This window comes from Phyllopteryx taeniolatus, chromosome 6 (assembly GCF_024500385.1).
Source record: "Phyllopteryx taeniolatus isolate TA_2022b chromosome 6, UOR_Ptae_1.2, whole genome shotgun sequence".
Lineage (NCBI taxonomy): Eukaryota > Metazoa > Chordata > Actinopteri > Syngnathiformes > Syngnathidae > Phyllopteryx > Phyllopteryx taeniolatus.
The window spans coordinates 12,953,199-12,974,122 of NC_084507.1; the positions used below are offsets into that span (position 1 = coordinate 12,953,199).

Here is a 20,924-nt window from a genome sequence, read left to right on the forward strand (position 1 = left end):
ATGATGGTGTTGAACGCTGAGCTGAAGTCCACGAACAGGATCCTCGCGTAGGTCCCTGCACTGTCGAGGTGTTCTAGGATGAAGTGCAGTCCCATGTTGACTGAATCATCCGCAGACCTGTTCGCTTGCGACAGAAAGAGGGCCATAATCACCTGTTTGCAGAACCAAACTTCCCCTGGATCTTTTTCTTTGTCTGCTATCATGACTACCAAAAGACTGTATTTTCTCAGTTAAGGATGTTTAATGCCAAAAGAGTTGATATCACTGCGCTGGGAGGTGAACAGCAACTAGGAATTAGAAATTGCTTACAGAAGTTTCTGCATCTCTGAAGTAATTACGAAAATATTTTCTAAACCGACGCCATTATTTTCATTTTCTAGTGTAACAAAGAGCATGTTTTATTTGTTATAAATTTGATATGGCTTTCAATATACATTTTTAATGCTTGTTTTGATGTGCTCGACTGCTGTTTTGTTTTGCTTACATTATGTAGGTACATTTGCTTAGTATTAACTGCTTTCCATTCTGGGTGGATGGTAGTCTATCAACAGTTTTGTGTTTGTAATTGTACTATGTACTTTAATGTTCTTTTATGTTCTGTACTTTTATGTTTTTATGTGTAGTGTGTTCTTTATTTATAGATTGCTTATTTTTTTATTGTTATAACGTGAATTGAGGTCAGCCTTCTTGGTCAGATCACTATTGAAAAATGTCTCTTTTTCAATGGTGAAAATAGTTTCAATAGTTTCTGGTTAAATAATAGGTTTTGATTGATTGATTGGTAGTTAACCAATCAAGTAATTAATTCCAAACATGTTTTGTTTGTCTGTCTTGGATCGACATTATCTAATCATGGTGTATATTTAGAACTTGATATGTATTTATATATGTACTGTATGGATTCATTCATTCAAATTATCTTCTTTTTTTTTTTTTTTAATGGCCGAAATAGCATAACCTTGATATTGTTGTGTCTGTTACAATTCCTGTAACCACCCCTTGAGGGAAAATCTGTTTTTCATTCTCACGTGCGAATGATAATGGAGCCATCCATTAATTGTTTCACAGTGAGTTTTCTACAAAACCTTATGTTATTACATATTGGAACTATCTTCATAAAAATATACCTTGGTCTAAAGTTTGGTTAGTGGCCCAGAGTTTTTTTTTTGTTTTTATTACCAACAAAATAAGGGATGTTTCATAAAGAAATCTACACAAGATTTATCCTGTAAAGCATTTTATGAAAACGTTTAAAGATGATATTGATATTAATTGCTAATTTTGCTCAGTTTTCCTGAATCTGTAGCACATCTTTTCTGGCATTGTGAGCTCACTATGAAACTCAGAAAGGATGTAGCAAGATTTATCTGTGATAAACTTAATGAAAATCTTGTATTGTTATATGAGAATTATTTTTATTTCTTTGTAAAGAGTAACAAATATGTCAATGAAAAAGTTAGTAATAAATCTTCCAATTATATTAACAAAATTTTAAATTCATAAATGTAAATTTGTGAATCGCAAATCGCTTTTTTTCCAGTTGTTTAGAAGGACTTAGAAGGAATTATATCTACAATCGATCAGTACCTGCCAAAATATGAAGGTCGAAATTATTTTGAGTGCATGTTGTAATTTGTACGTTACAAAAAGGAATGTTTTTTTTCTCCTTTCTTAGTTTTCTTTCTTTTTTTTCTTTTATTGATCATGTGGTTCATGTCCCACTGGGGACTTTGTGTTCTAAATTTGCAGTTTTAATGGATATTTAATGTGACGTTTACTGTCAAATGTGTAATTATGTTTAATAAAGATTTTTTTAAGTAACCTTGAGTAGTGACGCCATCTTCAAGCGGAACCTCGTCAACCGTGTGGTCGCATGGTGATTGCGTCAACATTCCCTGATTTTTTTTTTCTTTTTTTTTTTTGGAGATTGTTTCCATCTCCGCAATACGCTTTTGCCAGAGTCAACGGCGATTACACACCGTGAGTCGAGGTAAGAGGTGGGATTTTGCGGTGTTATTAAATTATTTTGAGAGTTTGTTGGAAGAAAAACTGTGGGTAATGAGGCCAATGAATGGTGTGTGCGTCAGGCGGTTGTTTAGAAGTGGTGCAGTGGCAGTGCGTTGTAGGAGCTAACCGGGCTAGCTACAGTTAGCTTGAAAGGGAACTATCGCCGCTTCGCACTTGAGAATTCATTTTCGCTTCAAACAGAATAAAATCTTAAACACTGCTCCGTGTGCGTCTGAGATACGAACAGTAATTTAAAACCCTGCTTTTTTAATCAGGACATGTGCACCCCCCCCCCCCCCCCCCCACCGCCTTTTGTCTCACTACCTCAAAGTGGCCCAAAAACAAAAAAGCTCTGTAATGTTAGCACTTCTGAATGACTTATTTGTTGGCGCATCGATCGATGTCTGTTAACGTCTCAAACATACACCGAGTTCAATCGCACGTCGTTTATTAATCTCATACTTTATGGAACACGTGCTATAATAGCTAAGTAAAACGTGCACGTGTAAAATATGTATCTAGAAACTGTGGATGAGTTGTGCATTTTTTTGTGTTTAATATGGACTGTCATTCAAATTAGATTGATAATAATCGAGGCTGTTATGGTGCCTTGGCTGAGGTTTGCGTTTGAATCGATTTTGTGATTGACACCACAATGTGATTTTGCTGTCAGGAGTGTGTTTTTTTTTTTTGTGACCTTTACGTTCTACCCAAATATCACTACAACGCATACTCATACACTTTGCCTTTACAAAGGAAATTTAGGACGTTTTTCGTTTAACTGCTAGCAACCACACAGCATCAGTCAGTCGTTGCTAGTTTGTTTTCCGGTCACATGACACAAGTGAATGTTAATCTTTTCTCAAGAAATGAAATCGAAACTGAGTTAGTCTGATGGCCGTTGCATGAGTCTCGTGGATTTTGCTCGTGAAATCAGTTTAGACATTGTGTTTCTAAAGTACTTGCAGCATCACTCATTTTCTTTTTGGAAAAACAAGTCCGCACGTGGAAGAAGCAGCCTTGCATCCGTGACTAAAACAAAAATCGTATTGTTTCACCTGGAGAACACACGCGTGGATTTGCGTGTTATTTTCAACTTTTCAACACTCGTTTTAACCTATCGTTTGCATCGCACTTCCAACAACAAGGTGAGGTTGACAAGATTTGCAAACATAATTCCTGATCTTATTATCAGACACTTTGAAAAAGTATTTTGCAACAAACAAAAACGTTTAGCTTTTATTTCTGCACTGCTTGGATTGCAATTGAAAAAAAAAAAAAACTTTTATTCAATTCATTCTGGATGGTCAAATTGTCTGTTGAGAGTTCTTATGTACAGCGGAACCTCAATAGAAGGGACTAATCAGAATCAGAATAATCTTTATTTTGGCAAGTATGTCAAAACAACACAAGGAATTTGTCTCCGCTAGTTGGAGCCGCTCTAGTACGACAACAGACAGTCAATTGACAGAGAATACTTTTGAGACATAGACATTTAGAAGAACAGTCACTGAGCAATAAAAGGTTGCTAGTAATCTGGTAATGCCGGTACAATTTCTTTATACATACATACATACACATATATATATATATATATATATTAGAAAATTGTGCAAAACGGTGCAGAGTCCTCCTAGCAATTAAAGCGGTTCCAATGACTAATAGAGCAATAGTCCGGTGCAATGACCATTGTGTAAAGGGAACCGAGACTTCAAGAAATGTATGCAGTTTAAAGAGACGCGTAGTGTGATAATCTGGGACAATGTCGATTGTGCAAATGGTGCAGATGCTACTCAGGCAAATAAGTGGCCAGTATAGGCCAACAACAGATATGCAAATAGTGCAGCGTGGCGAGACTACTACAGTGAGTGCACGAGTAATGTATAATTGGCCTGACAAATGTGACAACAAACTCAAGACAAAAACATTGGCAGCATGTTGCAATGGATTTGTAAGTTAACTGTTGTAAGAAGTTAATGGCAAGAGGGAAGAAGCTATTGGAATGTTTGCTAGTTTTACTTTGCATTGTTTGGTAGCGCCGACCTGAGGGAAGGAGCTGGAAGAGCTGGTGACCAGGATGTGGAGTCCAAGTCCAAGTGGATTTTGCATGCTCTTGTCTTAGTTCTGGGAGCGTGCAAGTCCTCAAGGGTTGGTAGGGGGGTACTGACAAGATTTTCAGCAGTTTTTGTTGTCCGTTGCAGTCGGAGTTTGTCCTAATGTGTAGCCGCACCAAACCAGACTGTAATGTAAGAACACAGGACTGATTCGATGTGTAGAACTGCCTCAACAGCTCCTGTGGCAGGCCGTGCTTCCTCAGAAACCGCAGGAAGTACATCCTCTGCTGGGCCTTTTTGAGGATAGAGTTGATGTTGAGCTCCTACTTCAGTTCCTGAGAGACTGTAATTCCCAGGAACTTGAAAGTCTCGACGGTTGACACAAGGACAGCGTGAGGGGGCAGCTGTGGCGAAGGATGCCTCCTGAAGTCCACAATTATCTCTACAGTCTTGAGCGTGCTCAGCTCCAGGTTGTGTCGGCCGCACCACAGCTCCAGCCGCTCCACTTCCTGTCGATACGCAGACTCGTCACCGTCTTTGATGAGGCTGATGACTGTGGTGTCATCTGCAAACTTTGGGGATTTGACAGCTGGGTGCGTTGAGGTGCAGTCGTTCGTGCAGAGAGAGAAGAGCGGCAGAGAGAGGGCACAACCTTGGGGCGCCCCGGTGCTGATGGTGCGTGTAGATGAGGTGGCTCTCAAGGACGGGGGTTGTCCCATATAGCCGATTGTCCATTACATTGAAGCACTTCCTTTTTTTTTTTTTTTTTGAGGCCATATGCACCCATATTACTGTAAAGTACAAAATTATTGTTTGTAGGTTTATTTCATGGCCTAACACAACGTCCCAACTTAATTGGAATTGGGGTTGTATATCTATAAATGTGTGTGTGTGTGTGTATTTGTGTATGCGTATGTATACGTATGCATGCGTATGTATACATATATATAAATAAATATAATAATAATATATATGTATACATAAATATATGTGATATATATATATATATATATATGTATGTATATGCATGGCAAGTTATCTAGAACTGAAGATCACATTTATTTTAATTGTACTGCAGTAATTAGTATTGCTCAATGGGCAATTCAACATATACTCTACTGCAGTGTTTCGTGACATTTATTGAGCCAAGGCACGTAATTTACATTTGAAAATTTCATGACATACCACCATGGAAATGCTATCACTTGACAAAAAAAAAACACCATCTAAAAATTGTAACATGATTTTTAATAAGAATAAATAGTTATGCTAAGCGGGGCTTTAGGTTAATTACGCTACGTGTAATTCTTTGTTTTATCTTTAGTTTGACAGTAAACTTCAACTGGGAGTTGTAATAAACACCTTGGGCTCTTTTTTTGAAGATTTGTCAACCATCTGTCAAGCTGCTTATTGTGAAACATTGTGAAGTTTGCTGCCACCTTCTGAAGAAGAGCAGTTAATTGGTCTGCCAATGTCACAATATGTTGCTGGCATAGATAGATTAACACAGATACCTTATTTTTTCCAAATAATTATGTTTTGACCAGTTGAGTGAGTTTGGATAATTATCCTTGGCACACCTGGTGAATGTGTCAGTCATTGACTTAAAGGTCCATTTGGCTTTTTGCTGATGTGCTGTAGCTGACAGGTTTGAGAAATCACGTGATTTACTATGGCAAATTTTCTGTTCATTCGAATTACCAAAACCAAATCAGGTTGGGTACAAACCAAATTTACAAACCCACTGACTCATTCCAAACTGATAAAGTGAAATATAAATTGTACAAAATGAACATGGTGATAATCGAGGGCAAGGCAAGTGAGTTCTGAAAATTCTCCCAAGCTTGACTGTCCTTGTCAGCACCATCCCCATTTGTCCCCAGGCTTCTATCCATATCAGCCCAAACTACAGTGATGGACCAATGTTTTTGGCAGAAAGCTCACATCTATGTGACAGGTCAGCTATGCTGACTGGAGGAAACCTGGCTCAGTATTTGGTGTTTCGTTGTTGTCAGTATTGCATATATAAATATGAGTGTCACTTCTGACATAATCTTGTGCTGTAGAGCTATCTATTGTTGTTGTATAAATATAAAGTTACTATAGTCATGTACAGCACGTACGTGTTCAGTGTTGCGAGTGGATGCAAGGTTATTGATGCCGTTTCTTAGGCATGTTCATCGATGGGTGACTTTGTCTCCCACCGTGTCACATTACTCTGTTAAATTTACATCAATCAAACAAATTGTAAGACTCGAAATAAAACTGAATAGCCACAAGATCTAAATTATTCATCACCGTCCTTTTATCTAGGGATTAGATATCAGTGGGACTGGGACTGAGACTGTATGTCACCTTGCAATAGCTTCGTTGACTGACAAGGTTATAATTCTCATGATGCGTACAACAGCAGCTATGGTGTCAATTTTCATTATTTTTCCCCATTGATACTGATATAGGTTTCAGATCACAGGGTAGGAATTTCTGTAGAATGGCCCCTGAGGTGGTATTGATATTGTAGAGTCGATGCGGTGCACCACATTATTCAGAGACACTTGATCATGTCAGGTTGAAGGGTCACCAACAGGCTCTTACCTGGAAATAGCTTCTTCTTTGATTTGCCTTTCATCTATTTCTAATGGACTCCTGTGATTGTCTTTGTCTTCTTAGGTGTACTTACTCTATCCTCCATTGACCTTCGGGATTTGCTGTTGGTAGGTGTACATTTGTATAGACTCTGCACATCCAGCCGCTTCGGCCCCCTTGTTTCTCGACCCCTGCGATATGAGCAGAGGTAGAGGAGGGCCTTACAAAGAACAGTACCAACGGCACCCACCGCCCTATCTCCAGGAAAAGGAGTATTACGAAAGATCTGGCTCATCCGCTTCCTTCCCAAGAAGCGGGCCGCAGCTCCAGCAGCCATTTCCAAATTTCTACAACAGACCTGTCTGTCCTTTAGCATCCACACAGCCTCCATCTCCCGTTAGCCGCTCTGCCGCACCCATACCAAACCCTTCTAAGAAACCTCCCATCCTTAACCCACGCTCATATACTCAGAGTTGTGAACCCTTACCTGTCCACAATTCCTTTCAGTACCTACAGGTCCAGTTTTTGAGAGGACAGAACGCTGAGGCGCAGCAGTTCAAATTCAGTCCCCAAAATCCTGGTCATTCAACTAATTCCTCAGTCCAGGTGCAATCTGGTTATAGCAGACATCCAAAGCCCCACTGGGCTCGAGGTTATTACAACCAGGCCCCCAGTTTTGCTGGACACTTAAATAAAAAACAGGTGAAAAGTAGATACCAAAGCTCCAACAGTGAATGGAGCATACCAGCGGAGGCTCTCTGTGACAGTTTTCAGAGCTTGTCCCTCTACCAAAAGAAACCCAACAGTGAAGACAGAAGTTTTGGCAGACTTCCTACTTCATGTGTTACAAGTAGACAGAGTATCATCACTCTCACTCCAGAAATACAGGACCAGGTGCACAGGAGTTTAAAACCAAGCAAAAGTGTCTCGGCAAAATTGTTAGGCAAAAAATTACATCTTCCCAAAAAGATAGTCAACCAAGCTCTCTACTCACTGGAGCGTTTGCAGAAAGTCTCCAAGCAAGGACTTTTCCCTCCAAAGTGGACTTTATACATAAAACCTATCAAGGGCGAGGAACATCAAAAGTATCTTTCAGGGAACCCCAAACCACTTGAAGTCAAGTTAGAGAGAAAAACAGATCTAGAAGAAGAGTCTGACACAGAAACACAGTATAACTGCTCTTCTTCTGAGTCATCTGTCTCAGAAGAATCTCACTCATCAGGACAAAGTCTGCAACACCGTTTCACAATGTCAGATCAAAAGCAGCTCGTCTTGCGGCGCCTCCTGGATTTAGCTCCGGTAACTGCTCTTGTGCTAGCCAAAAACATGGGCTTGAGGAGTTCCAACCAGGTCAGTTCCACCCTGTATGCCCTGGAGAAGAAAGGTGAAGTTGTGATGAACCGAGACGTCAATCCGTTCACCTGGGAGCTCTCAGCCCATCGCAAAGAGAGGATGATGAGGACCCTTAAAGCCATGAAGAGCAGTCAGATGGCAGAAACTGCTACTGTCTTACTGCCTGAACCAATGTCAGAACTTGAGCCACTGCCATTTGACGAAAGTTGGATACCAAAGACTGAAGTGGTAGGTTCTGTTCTGATGTTTACCTTTTATTTGTTTCTCAATAGGGGGTAATGTAAATTGACTTTGGATGATATTTTCTCTTCCACTATAGAACAATGTTTGAAAGTTGCACCTAAATGCTGTTCTGATCGATTACTGAACCAGTCAAATGTTGACCAAAATGTTCTACTTTTCTTTTAAGCAAGCAATAAGAGACAAAAGTGTGAAGCACAGTACTCCTTAATTTCAATTGCTATTTTTGTGTTACTGTCAGCTGTCTCCTACCACGGTTCAACCCCCATCTGTCGAAGGACAGTGGGCTTGCGACGATATCCCAGAATACCTAAATGCCATTCGCAAACAGACCGATTCAGAGAGAGCAACTGCTGATAACGGCAACCCGGTTGGAACTGTTGCTGTGTCTCTGGCTGCCCCGCCAGCACAGAACCTTTGGGCAAAATTGCAAGAAGTTCGTCTGAAGAATCCTGTGAGCGGCCTAATGGAGTACGCCCAATATCTGGGCCAGAGTTGTGAGTTCATACTCCTCGACCAGTCGGGACCCTCCCATGACCCCAGGTTTGTCCCAAAAGCTCATAACTATAAAGCTTTAATTGATCTTTATGCTGCATTTACAGAATAATCATAGGTCTTGATGAACGTTTATTGCTAGCGTCCTGAATTGTATGGCGCCTTATTTGTACTCGTATTTATGCTTCGTCTGCTAGATTCCGCATGCAGGTTATGCTAAATGGGAGACTGTTTCCAGTTGCTGAAGCCTCCGCAAAGAAGGTCGCAAAGAAAGACGCTGCTGCCGCCACCTTGCTGGTTCTCTTTGGCGAAATGCAGGGAGGTGCAAGTAGCGGGAATGAAGGAAGTACTGCCGGTATAAACCAAACAATGGAGATTCTTTCCAACTCTGGTGTAAGTTTTGACCGAAATGGACAGGATGCTTAAAGAATCACGCAATTGGTCAGATTTAGGTTTCAGTAATAACAATACAGGAATGAATATCTGTTATTTTCAGGGCACCATTGAGGGCTCAGGGGGTGTTTTTGGAGCAGGTACTGTAGAAGTGATGGGGATGCCTGAGGGACCTCACCAGCCACTGTCCCGCTCACTCCCTGGGGGCAAGAATCCCGTGTCCGTCCTGATGGAATACAGCCAGCGCAGTGGGAATCCCATTGAATTTATTATCACTGGCCAAGCTGGTCCACCACATGACCCAAGGTACTTACTACTTTGCTACCAGCTGTTGGCTTTTTATTGTCAATGCTTCCCGAACTGTCCTTCAAATATTGACTTCGTGGTGAATAGGACCAACCCCAATTTTTTGTTTCTGTGAAGATTCTCACTCATCCAGGTCATGATAATCCGTAAAGGGTGAATCAAGGCAACTTGACTGTTCTTGTTTGTTGAAGACATTTAACCTTTAATACAAAGGGCCTCTTTATTTCTAAAATTTTAGGGAGGGTTCCTTATTAACTGTGCACTTGGGCCACTACGCCGCTGTGTCGGGTCACCACCTACATATAGAAACTGGCCCGCTTGGGCCAGTACAAATTTAGAATTTTTTAAGTCAGTTGGGTGAGTGATACAATAAAATATGTCTATGCCAACATTGAGGAAGCTACCAGGTTAAACGGTGGGTTGCATTCTTGCACTGATGGTTTTTAGCGTTTATTTTAGTCTTCAAACCAATTAAAGAGCTGATGACAGACACACAAATAAAATATACAGTAGGTACGGAAAGTACTCAGACCCCCTTCAAGTTTTCACTGTTATATTGCAGCCATTTGCTAAAATCTTTTCAGTTCATTGTTTTTCCTCAATGAACACACAGCAACCCATATTGACAGAAAAAACTGAATTGTTGATTTTTTTGCAGATGAAAAAAGAAAAACTGAAATATCACACAGCCATAAGTATTCAGACCATTTGCTCAGTATTTAGTAGAAGCACCCTTTTGAGCTAATACACAGCCATGAGTCTTTTTGGGAATGTTTTTCATTCCTGGATTTAGGGATCCTCTGCCATTCCTCCTTGCAGATCCTCTCCAGTTCAGTCAGGTTGGATAGTGAACGTTGGTGGTCAGCCATTTTCAGGTCTCTCCAGAGATGCTCAATTAGATTTAAGTCAGGGCTCTGGCTGGCCCATTCAAGAACAGTCATGGAGTTGTTCTGAAGACACTCCTTTGTTATTTTCGCTCTGTGCTTAGGGTCACGGTCTTGTTGGAAGGTGAACCTTTGGCCCAGTCTGAGGTCCTGAGCACTCTGGAGGTTTTCGCCGAGGATATCCCTGTACTTGGCTGCATTCATCTTTCCTTCAATTACAACCAGTCATCCTGTCTCTGAAACTGAAAAACACCCCCACAACAAGATGCTGCCATCACCGTGCTTCACTGTTTGGATTGTATTGGACAGGTGATGAGCAGTGCCTGGTTTTCTCCACACATACCGCTTGGAATTAAGGCCAAAAGGTTCTATCTTGGTCTCATCAGACCAGCGAATCTTATTTCTCACCATCTTGGACTCCTTCAGGTGTTTTTTTTTATTCATTTTTTTTTTAAGCAAACTCCATGCAGGCTTTCATGTGTCTTGCACTGGGGAGAGGGTTCCTTCTGGCCACTCTGCCATAAAGCCCCAACTGGTGGGCAGTGATGGTTGACTTTCTAGAACTTTCTCCCATCTCCCAACTTCATCTCTGGAGCTCAGCCACAGTGATCTTTGCGTTCTTCTTCACCTTTCTCACCAAGGCTCTTTTCCCCCGATTGCTTAGTTTGGCCAGACGGCCAGCTCTTGGAAAGGTTCTGGTCGTCCCAAACATCTTCCATTTAAGATTTATGGAGGCTACTGTGCTCTTAATAACCTTAAGTGCAAAATATTTTTTTTTGTAACCTTGGCCAGATCTGTGCCTTGCCACAATTCTGTCTCTGAGCTCTTCAGGTAGTTCCTTTGACCTTGATTCTCATTTGGACTGTGAGCTGTAAGGTCTTATATAGATAGGTGTGTGGCTTTCCAAATCAAGTCCAATCAGTATAATCAAGCACATCTGGACTCCAATGAAGGTGTAGAACCATCTCAAGGATGATCAGAAGAAATGGACAGCACTCGAGTTAAATATGTGTCACAGCAAAGGGTCTGAATACTTATGGCTGTGTGATGTTTCAGTTTTTCTTTTTTAATAAATCTGCAAAAATTTCAACTTCTGTTTTTTTTTTCTGTCAAAATGGGGTGCAGTGCGTACATTGAGGCGGAACAAATTTACTTAAATTATTTTAGCAAATGGGTGCAATATAACAAAGAGTGAAAAATCTGAGTCGGAATACTTTACGTAACCACTGTAAATTACTTTACCATACTGGAAAGAAAGTGGAAACAGTCGCATTACAAGCTTAACATTGAGCTAAAACCTCAACAAAGGTCAAACTGACAACTTTACATCACGACAAATTGGGATAAAATTCACAAAAGCCTCTCACAGTATCACAAACACTAACCTTGTGTCTCATCGGTGGGTAGGTAAAGGAATCAATGTTTTACAGAGCATTTGGTTCCATCCATTACTCCTTTAAAAGTCTCCTTTAAAAATGTTTTTACCGGTGTTGTGTGAAGTTATTTTTTTGTGCCAAAATGCTGAGTTCCGTTGCGTACCCTTCAAAATAAAAGGCTACATGCTTAAACCAGGAAGTCAAGTTAAAACCTGCACATATAAACCATTTGACGTGATAAAACAATCGCAAATAACTATTTTAATACTATATTTAAACAATTTTCTTGCTGATAAGCTTGTTTTTCTTCTCCCCCCCAAAAAATTAGAATCAGCGACTCCTGGATATTTTTAAACCTGTGGGACTGTACTTTTTATGTAGATACAGTCACTTGTTACCATATTCCAATATTTTCTGATACCCCCTCACCATTACGTGAGTGTGGCCTGCTAATTAGCACAATCCTGGTATTAGCAACAAGACCAGCAATCAGGATGCCTCCCTTTTCCACTGAGGACTATCACGGACTGCTACCAGAGGATGTCAATCCTGGAAACAAAAATCCACTGTCTTGAAATGTATTTGGATGTAAATGGACAGTTGGGGAATGAAACCACTCTACTGATGTCTCAAAATGGTGAGCAGAAGTGCGCTAACAGACAGCCACTTAGGTCAACAAAGAGGACGGATCTGGACTGTGGAAACTGTAATGAATCATCCAGCAGTTCTCCCTGGAATTTACTGGGAGCAAAGCCCAAATATATGGGACAGAATCTAAAAGGAAGGACACAACACCAGCAGATTACCAAGGAATCCGGCTGGCCTGTGTTGTGTGCTTCAACCCCGAGTGAGTGGCCGTGGACGGTCGCTACAGCGAAGGGCAAGAAAAAAAAAGGATGCGAGTCAGTGCAAAACACTGACATCAATCAGACTTAAAAATAGATTTAAGCAAATTTTACAAGACCCTGGCCAAGAATGCTCAATCCCCATAACCACTGAAAGGTATGAGATTACATCATAAAAAAAATAAAAAAATGACACACCAAACGTTAATAGTTGGAGATGGAGCTGTCAAGGATGTGAAATGTTTTTGCAGTGAGAAGAACACCAAAGTACTGTGTTTTACCAATGACATGGTGTCTTTATCACTAAAAAATCCTGAAGATCACTAATGAGACCCCAACTGTGAAAACTGTCATTATACACAGAGGTGCCTTGGATGTTGTCAAGCAGCAATCAGAGGTACTGAAGCGAGATTTCATTGAGCTCCTAACAAAAGTGCAATGTTCGGTTTTCAGAAGTGAACCTCTCCCACTTGTACGTTTTGGAGATGAACATTTCAGTCAATGGAATAAGTGGCTCAAGGAAGTGTGTACTGCACTATCCGTGAGTTTCATTGACAATTTTTACGTTTTCTGCGCACGTAGACATCTTTACTTGGCAGATATTTTTTGTCTAAATGGACAACATGGACAAGTTGTTGTCTGCCAACATTTTTTTACTGTGTACGTCATTCAGCGGCCCGAAAAGAAAACATTGGCCTTGTTGACACGGCTGAAGGATAAAAAGATTAACTTGTTCTCAAACAATCGGAGGAACAAAAGATAAGGCGACACGAGGCGTACATGGATTCGAGTGTGAATGTTTTTAAGTCCAGGTTAAAAACTCTTGTTTTTTTTCTCAAGCTTTTGAGAGCATTTCCACTTTAAAATATTTTTTGCACTGTACGTTGTTTTAGTTGTACTTTTTTCTTTGTTTTAAATGTTTATAAGCAGTTTTTTTCTTTTGTTTTTAAGTGTTTTACTCATGTAAAGCACATTGAGTTACCTTGTGTATGAAATGCGCTATATAAATAAATTTGCTTTTCTTTTATTTGAAACAATAATGAATATTAAGTCAAGTGGGTTAGTTCCACACATACTGCCTTTTAGTTCATAGGCTTGATATTGATACTGGTTATAAAGAACGCCGATTCAAATGTTCATTTTCACTTTTGAATGTGGTGTTGCCCCATCTCACGCTTGTCAGAAGGTCCATTATCTAATCCCATTCTTTTTCCGCAGGAGCATACTGTTCTGCCTGGTCTGTGTCAGTTGACTCTTATAGCCCCTATTTCTAGTTTTGGTTTCATAGTCAGTTGACCAGGACACACAACAAACTTGTGTTTTCTGAATTTGTCACAAGCCATGCATTAATGACTACACCACTTGCTTTTCTCATTGTAACAATAATTATAGTTGTATTATTAAGTAGTAAGTTAAAATCCTCACATACAAATGTGAAGTGTGATGTCATATTTAGAAGTCAGATACCAAACTCACCGTCAGCCACCTCTCACTGTATGTCTTGTCCTCAGGTTCATGTACAGAGTGAAGGTTGGAGAGAATTTGTTTGCGGAGGCCTCAGCTCCAAGCAAAAAGGCAGCGCGCCAGCTGGCAGCTGAGGAGGCTGTCAAAGAATTGATGGCTGACGGAAGGCTCCAGCTCAACAAGGTGAGGAGGGACAAGATGAGCAAACGTCTTGAGGTTTTATTGTCTTGCTTTTCTTGTCTGTTCTATAACGTTTTCCCCTTATCTCCCTGCAGCCCCAGTTGCCCCTCGGCTCCTCTAGTGATAGTGATAGTTGTGGGACTTGCCCCTCTCTGCCACCTCTGACAGCTGACGAGTTGCGAGCAGCCCATGAGGCCGGGGTCGGGGATCTCATTAACCACCTGAACAACAACGCCGTGTCAGGGCTTCTAGAGTATGCCAGGGCCAGAGGATTTGCTGCTGAGATCCGCCTGGTGGGCCAGTCTGGGTCGGCGCACGAGCCCAAGTATGAGTTAGATTCCCATATCTGTCTGTCTTTCTGTCTGTTGTAGCATTTATTGGGGGACATCAAATTGTGCGTAATTTTGAAGAAAACGATGAGTTGGAAGCGGCGCCTGCGTCACTTCCGGGTTATCGTAATTTTAAATTACAGCGTTATAAATTAAGATATTTGATAGATATGAGGGGCACCACGTCATATTTTTACAAGTTCAACTTGAGGCGAAATGACGACAAACCTTTTTAATCAGTCTCTTATCAGAAGGTGGCTACATTCTAGAGAACTTTGAGTTCTAGATTTTCTAGAGGTTTTGTTCTGAGCCCAAACACACACATAATCAATGCAAGTGGTGAATTTTATAGAAAATCTAATAATGAAAAGGGGTTTCTACAGGATAAAAGACAGACAAACACAAAAGAAACAAGGTATCTACGAACATTGGCAAAGGAAGGGATTTGTGACGTGAGATGAGCAGAATGGGCGTGTAGTGAATGCATATAGCTGAGGACTCTTGGTCTCATTAATATAAACCCAAATAGACACTAATCCGTACTTTTAGTAGACCGCAATGTTGGACTTGCGTATCTGGAACACGTTTGAGGCAGGCGAGTCAGGCCCCCGAGTGTTCGGCCGGTCCAGTCAGCACTGGGAACTGGGAACGGGTGGATTCGATGGAAGGGAGGAATGGAAAAACAGGAGGAGCAGGAGGCCAACGAGTTTTCAGGCAGGACGTCTCTCGGGTGACGTTCGGAGCGGGCGCGTTGCGTCCGCCTCTGTTCCCTCAGACTGGGTTCGGGCCCCCCAAGCAGGGTGGCTCGGAGCGTTTGCTGGAAGCTGCAGCCGGGGATCGTCCGATGTGTCCTTGCCACCTCGGGTGAGGTGGGCGTCCTGCCTGGCGCGGTCGTGGGCGAGTTGGTCGGGGTGACCAAAAAGACCAAGACTCCAAAAACCTCTCAACTTTTCCCAGCTCCGGCCGCTTTTATGGCCAGAGCAGTTCAAACGGGGGGGGGGGGCTTTATCCCCCTACCCCCTCCTTTTTTACCACCTTCGCGAACACCGAGGGGCTGGACTGCCTTTTGGTGTTATTTTTGCATTCTAGGATTATTGGTTTAAAACCAGTGGAATAAAATGTTTTGGACCATTTTCCTCACCCTGCATTGGTCCACGCTCATCCTCTTTCATACCTGTAATAAATGTTTCAAATGTTATGTGGTGTGGAGAACATCACTATTTTCATGTGACATTTGTGGCGTGGGGTGAGACATTTCATTTGACTCCCAGTCTTATGAACCCATGTCTGTAGTGTCGTTCCGTCGCCCATGGGTGTCGCTGTTGCCTGTTCCAACTCCCAAGTAGCAGCACTCAGCAGGGTGGAGGCGTCTAATTCTTCGACTGGCGGGGAGTTAATTAACTTGGCGTCCGGGGGCGAATCCAGCATCCTTGGGTCTTAACTTTGAAGTCCCAGGCAGACGTGATTCACTTCGCGTCGGCATGTTAAAGCAAATGTCTGTGTCTTGTTGAAGATAGTTTATTGTGTTAATCCGTTTAGAGTCTGCGTGTGACTCTGGAGTTAACGTCTACCTTGGCGGGGAGCGGCAGTAGTGCGAGGCTGGGGTGCCGGGTGGAATCTTTTGCGTGGCATGTCCGCTACACTGTTATCAGATTCAGAATAATCTTTATTTGCCAAGTATGTAAAAAAAACCACGAGGAATTTGGTTCCGGTAGTTGGTGCCGCTCTAGTACGACAACAGACAGCCATTTGACAAAAAATACTTTTGCGACATGAAAACATAAAGACCAGTGCGAAGAGTCACTGAGAAATGAAAGGTTACCGGTAATGCTGATACAATTTTTTTTTTTTATATATATTTTTTCGACAATTGTCTAAATGATGCAGAGACCTAGCAATTTAGAGCAGTTTGGGATGTCTAATACAGCGATAATCTGGTACAGTGACAATTTTGCAAATGGTGCAGAGACTTCAAGAAGTGTAAGCAGTTTAACGTGACAAGTAGTGCAATAATCTGAAACAGTGACAATTGTACAAATGGTGCAGAGACTTCTGAAGCACATGAGTGGCCAGTATTGGTAAAAAAAAAAAGATATGAAAATAGTGGAGTGACGAGACTACTACAGTGAGTGCATGAATAAATGTAGAAGTGGCCCGACAGAGATGTGACAACAATCTCAAGAAAAAATTGGCAGCATGTTACAATGGAATTATAAATTATCCAAGTAAGTTAACTGTTTAAGGAGCTAATGGCAAGCGAGAAGAAGCTGTTTGAATGTCTGCTGGCTTTAGTTTGCATTGTTCGATCGCGCTTACCTGAGGGAGGGAGCTGGAAGAGGTGGTGACCAGGATGTGGAGGGATTTTGCATACTCTTGTCTTCTGGCAGCATGCAAATCCTCAAAGGTGGGTAGGGCGGTACCGACAATTTTTTCGCCAGTCTTGATTGTCCATTGCAGCTGGAGTTTGTCCTTTTTTGTGGCAGAACCAAACCAGACTGTGATGGATGAACACAGGACTGTTTCGATGAATGCTGTGTCGAACTGCCTCAACAGTTCCTGTGGCAGGCTGTGTTTCCTCAGAAGGTGTGTCCCCCAAGGTGGTGTACCCCAGGTTTCTTGGGGACTGGGATGATGGTAGAGCATTTGAAACAGGATGATACTTCACACAGTTCCAGAGATCTATTGAAGATCTGTGTGAAGGCTGGAGCGAGCTGGTCTGCGCAGACTTTGAGGCAGGATGGGGACACAAGGTCTAGGCCCGCTGCTTTGTTGCTCTTTTGTTGTTTGAAGATACGTCTCACATCCTGTTTGTGGATGGTCAAGGCAGGAAGGTGAAAGTGAAAGGTGAATGGTGAAAGTGTCCTTTTCAAATCTGCAATAGAAGATGTTCAAGTTGTCAGCTAGTTCTTTATTGTTCTCTGCTTGGGGCGGCGGGGTCGCTTGCAGTTGGTTAGCAATTGTAATCCATGCCAGACTGATTTAGTCGTTAGCGGGAAACTGTTTTTCTAGCTTTTCTGCACAGTTTTTCTTTGTGATGTTAATTTCTTGAGTCAATTGGTTTCTAGCGCAATTATACAACAAAAACAAACAAAAGAAGTAGGCTTTACACAATCAGGATTTTTGGGACTGATTTCTAGCGCAATTATACAACAAAAACAAACAAAAGAAGTAGGCTTTACACAATCAGGATTTTTGGGACCGATCAAGTTTAAAAAAAACCATAAGCGATCACCGATCCGATCACAAGATGGAGAAATGTCTATTTAAATTACCTGTTCATTTACTATATATACTTCTGTACTTAATAGCTCAAAAAATTATATTTGCAATATATATATATATATATATATATATATATATATATGTATTTTTGTTCATCTATTTATGCCAGTGAGGCGTAGTGACAGATGGCATAAAGAGATGGCAGGAAGTACATACAGTAATTAATGTATCCACTTTTTGTGACATTTTTGTTTGTTGCTGTTCCGTGACATTTTTTTCCAATTGTAAAATATGTTCCTTGGCTCAATAAAGGTTGGAAATCACTGCTCTAGTCACTTCGTGTATTCTAATCAGTCAGGTCAAACCAACATTACATGACAGAAATAATGGGTGCTAACTTACTGTAATTAAATGACTTTATTTGTAATTAGATTACTTCACCCACACCGAAACTTTAAAGCATGATTCAACACAACGGCGGCATGTTTACGTCCAACCGTTCGTGCTACCACTAGCTTGCTAGGCTACATAACGTTTTGTTGCCTGCTTGCGAGCCGTATTGTATTCAAAGTACGTGAACATACCTCAAGCAAGCCTTAAACGAACGTCCTCTCCTGTCCTGAGCACCGGTGACTACCAACACGGTTTTCGCCATTTTGTCCTTGTAACACAAAGTCGGCGTGCTCCACTCTTGTTGTCGTCTCCACGGTAACGAGTGTTTCCGGTCGCATTTGAGTTGACAAGATTTATCTATCCAATGATGGTAAAAAACATAATGCGGTGGTATCGGAAAACAAGATTTTATTGCAGTCGTCTGACAGTGCAATTGTGAAAGAGCAAATTTGTCGTGTAGTCTGATCCGCTTCACGTGTTGTCTGTTCCACACCGCCGACATGTTTATTTATTTTTTTTAATAACTTGATTGGCCGTCAGATATTTCCAATACTACGTCAAAAGACCCGTGACAAGGCTAAAAATAAACTAGCTTTTGGATTCAAATATACTGTGCACGATGGCGACGCGGTGTAAATGTCTTTTGCGGCATTGATCGGATCGGCGAATTATGACATTAAAGCCGATTAGCCGATCAGCATAAAATGCTAAATATCGGCCGACAATGATCAGCCCGATAAAATCGGTGTAAAGTCTAAAAAGAAGTCATGATTTTCCTTTTTGACTTTCAGGTTCACATATCAGGCCAAACTGGGTGGCCGCTGGTTCCCGCCAGTTTGCGCGTCTAACAAGAAGCAGGGGAAACAGGAGGCGGCAGATGCTGCTCTACGCGTTCTGATTGGAGAGGCAGAGAGGGCAGCCCGCACTGGGGAGCTGATCCCTGCTGAGGTATTTTTTTTTAGATTTTTTCTATGTAGACTTACCTTTTTGTCATTCATAGCAGTACAGTACAGTATAAAATACCATACCATTTATCTGTCGTGTCTCAATTAAATGGGAGATGCTATGGCCTCACCTAAAATAAATGCCTCCTTTTCGCCCATTTTATTTAAAACTAGTTGAAAAACAGGTGCTTATTTACTATGGCTAATACCACCATGTGTCACAGTCGACACCATTACCACAATGCACACCACCCACAGAGCTGGCATGGCATCTGCATAGTGTAAGTATAAGGTGGGGGTTCGAGAGAGTGTGCTAGTGCAAAGCATTCCAGATTGCTCAGAAGTGGGTCAAAGGAGTGACCCGACTCACGAATTTTTCGAGATATGAGCTGCCATTAGGCCAAATTATTATTGTTTTTTATTTTTGCTTTGCAAACTGTTGTATGGAGGTAGTGAAGTTAATTCAACACACTTCACAATAAGCAGCAGTTTGTTTGTGAACATTGCATTGAAAGACTTAAAGCTGTTTCATGCGACTCCCAGTTGAAATTTACTGTCAAATGAAACATGAACCAAAGATAATTACACATGTATTTTAAACTACATGCCTCTGTCTCACGAGTTAGCATAATGCTAACTTACAAGGAAAACGCCACTTAGATGCTTGTTTAGTGTCAATAGTTGTGACTTTAGAAACCTTTCAGCAATGGATATTTGAACAGAGATGGTGGAACAACACATTTAGACAGATCATATAAGAATACTCATAGGCATACATTCTTTGTCCTCTGCGAGAAATGGCTAATATTACAGCATTTTCACAGTCACTCACAGTAGTAGAAGATTCTTCTTCCTTTGTGTTGGTATGGCTGTTATACTGTACTCCCTCCTGGTGGCAAAGGCGGGCACAACATATTGAAGTCCTGTAACTCCCTTTTCTAGCTTCCTGTGAGTGGCAGCACGTTGCATGACCAGATTGCCATGTTAAGCCACCAGCGTTTCAATGCCCTGACCACGCGCATCCAGCACAGCCTGCTGGGACGCAAGATTCTGGCCACCATTGTCATGAGGAGGGGGGAAGGCCTGGGAACTGTCGTCAGCCTGGGAACAGGTATGTGCTGTCACTATTGATCCGTCGCAAAATTTAGTGATCTCTGACATTGATTCTTTGTTTTTTTTCTCACTTCCAGGCAATCGTTGTGTTAAGGGGGAGGAGCTGAGCCTTAAAGGGGACACTGTGAATGATGGCCATGCTGAAATTATCTCCAGAAGGGGATTTGTTAGGTACATCTTGATCTTTTTTTAAGAAAAACAAAACAAATCAATGGTTTCTTTATTGCAATATCACACTCCCGTGGCATTATTTATGAATCTGTATTCCTCTCAGATTTCTGTACAGTGAGTTGCTGAAGCACTTTGAAGGTACAGACAGTATATTTGAGGTGGTGGAGGACAACAAACTGCGGATCAAAACCGACATCACCTTTCACCTCTACATTAGGTGGGATGTTTCCCTTTCCCGCTTGGTCTCCTCTTCTGCCTTCCATCTTGTCACATGCACCAGTATTCTTCTTTTTCTCTCATCCAAAGCACGGCGCCGTGTGGGGATGGCGCTCTGTTTGACAAGTCGTGTAGCGAGACAGGGGAAGAAGTGGGCTGTCACCAGCCTCTGTTTGAGAATGCAAAGCAGGGCAAGCTGCGCACCAAGGTGGAGAACGGTGAGATGCTGAAAACGTGCAAAGATGATATTTCAGTGTGCACCCTTTGTACCCGTGTGACCTTGTCGGTGTGTATGTGTTGTGGTCTTTACCAGGTGAGGGAACCATCCCGGTTGAGTCCAGTGCCATTGTGCC

The 20,924-nt window shown here is 41.7% G+C and overlaps 1 protein-coding gene across 2 annotated transcripts in view; it reads left to right on the forward strand.

The window, feature by feature from the left end:
* Window positions 1-1,867: 1,867 nt before the first annotated feature.
* adar (adenosine deaminase RNA specific) overlaps window positions 1,868-20,924 on the forward strand; it is a 25,200-nt gene continuing 6,143 nt past the window's right edge. Inside the window, exons 1-13 of one of the 2 annotated variants that reach the window (XM_061776725.1) lie at window positions 1,868-1,990; window positions 6,732-8,228; window positions 8,482-8,783; window positions 8,933-9,128; window positions 9,232-9,434; window positions 14,051-14,186; window positions 14,279-14,508; window positions 18,919-19,075; window positions 20,014-20,182; window positions 20,262-20,355; window positions 20,459-20,572; window positions 20,662-20,789; window positions 20,885-20,924. The exon at window positions 20,885-20,924 is cut by the window's right edge and continues 143 nt beyond it. In XM_061776725.1, coding sequence (XP_061632709.1) covers window positions 6,846-8,228; window positions 8,482-8,783; window positions 8,933-9,128; window positions 9,232-9,434; window positions 14,051-14,186; window positions 14,279-14,508; window positions 18,919-19,075; window positions 20,014-20,182; window positions 20,262-20,355; window positions 20,459-20,572; window positions 20,662-20,789; window positions 20,885-20,924 — 3,152 coding nt within the window. In that variant the 5' untranslated portion in view covers window positions 1,868-1,990; window positions 6,732-6,845. Of the gene's footprint in view, window positions 1,991-2,894; window positions 3,156-6,731; window positions 8,229-8,481; window positions 8,784-8,932; window positions 9,129-9,231; window positions 9,435-14,050; window positions 14,187-14,278; window positions 14,509-18,918; window positions 19,076-20,013; window positions 20,183-20,261; window positions 20,356-20,458; window positions 20,573-20,661; window positions 20,790-20,884 lie in introns of those variants that run through there. The other variant, XM_061776724.1, reaches the window with a different exon arrangement.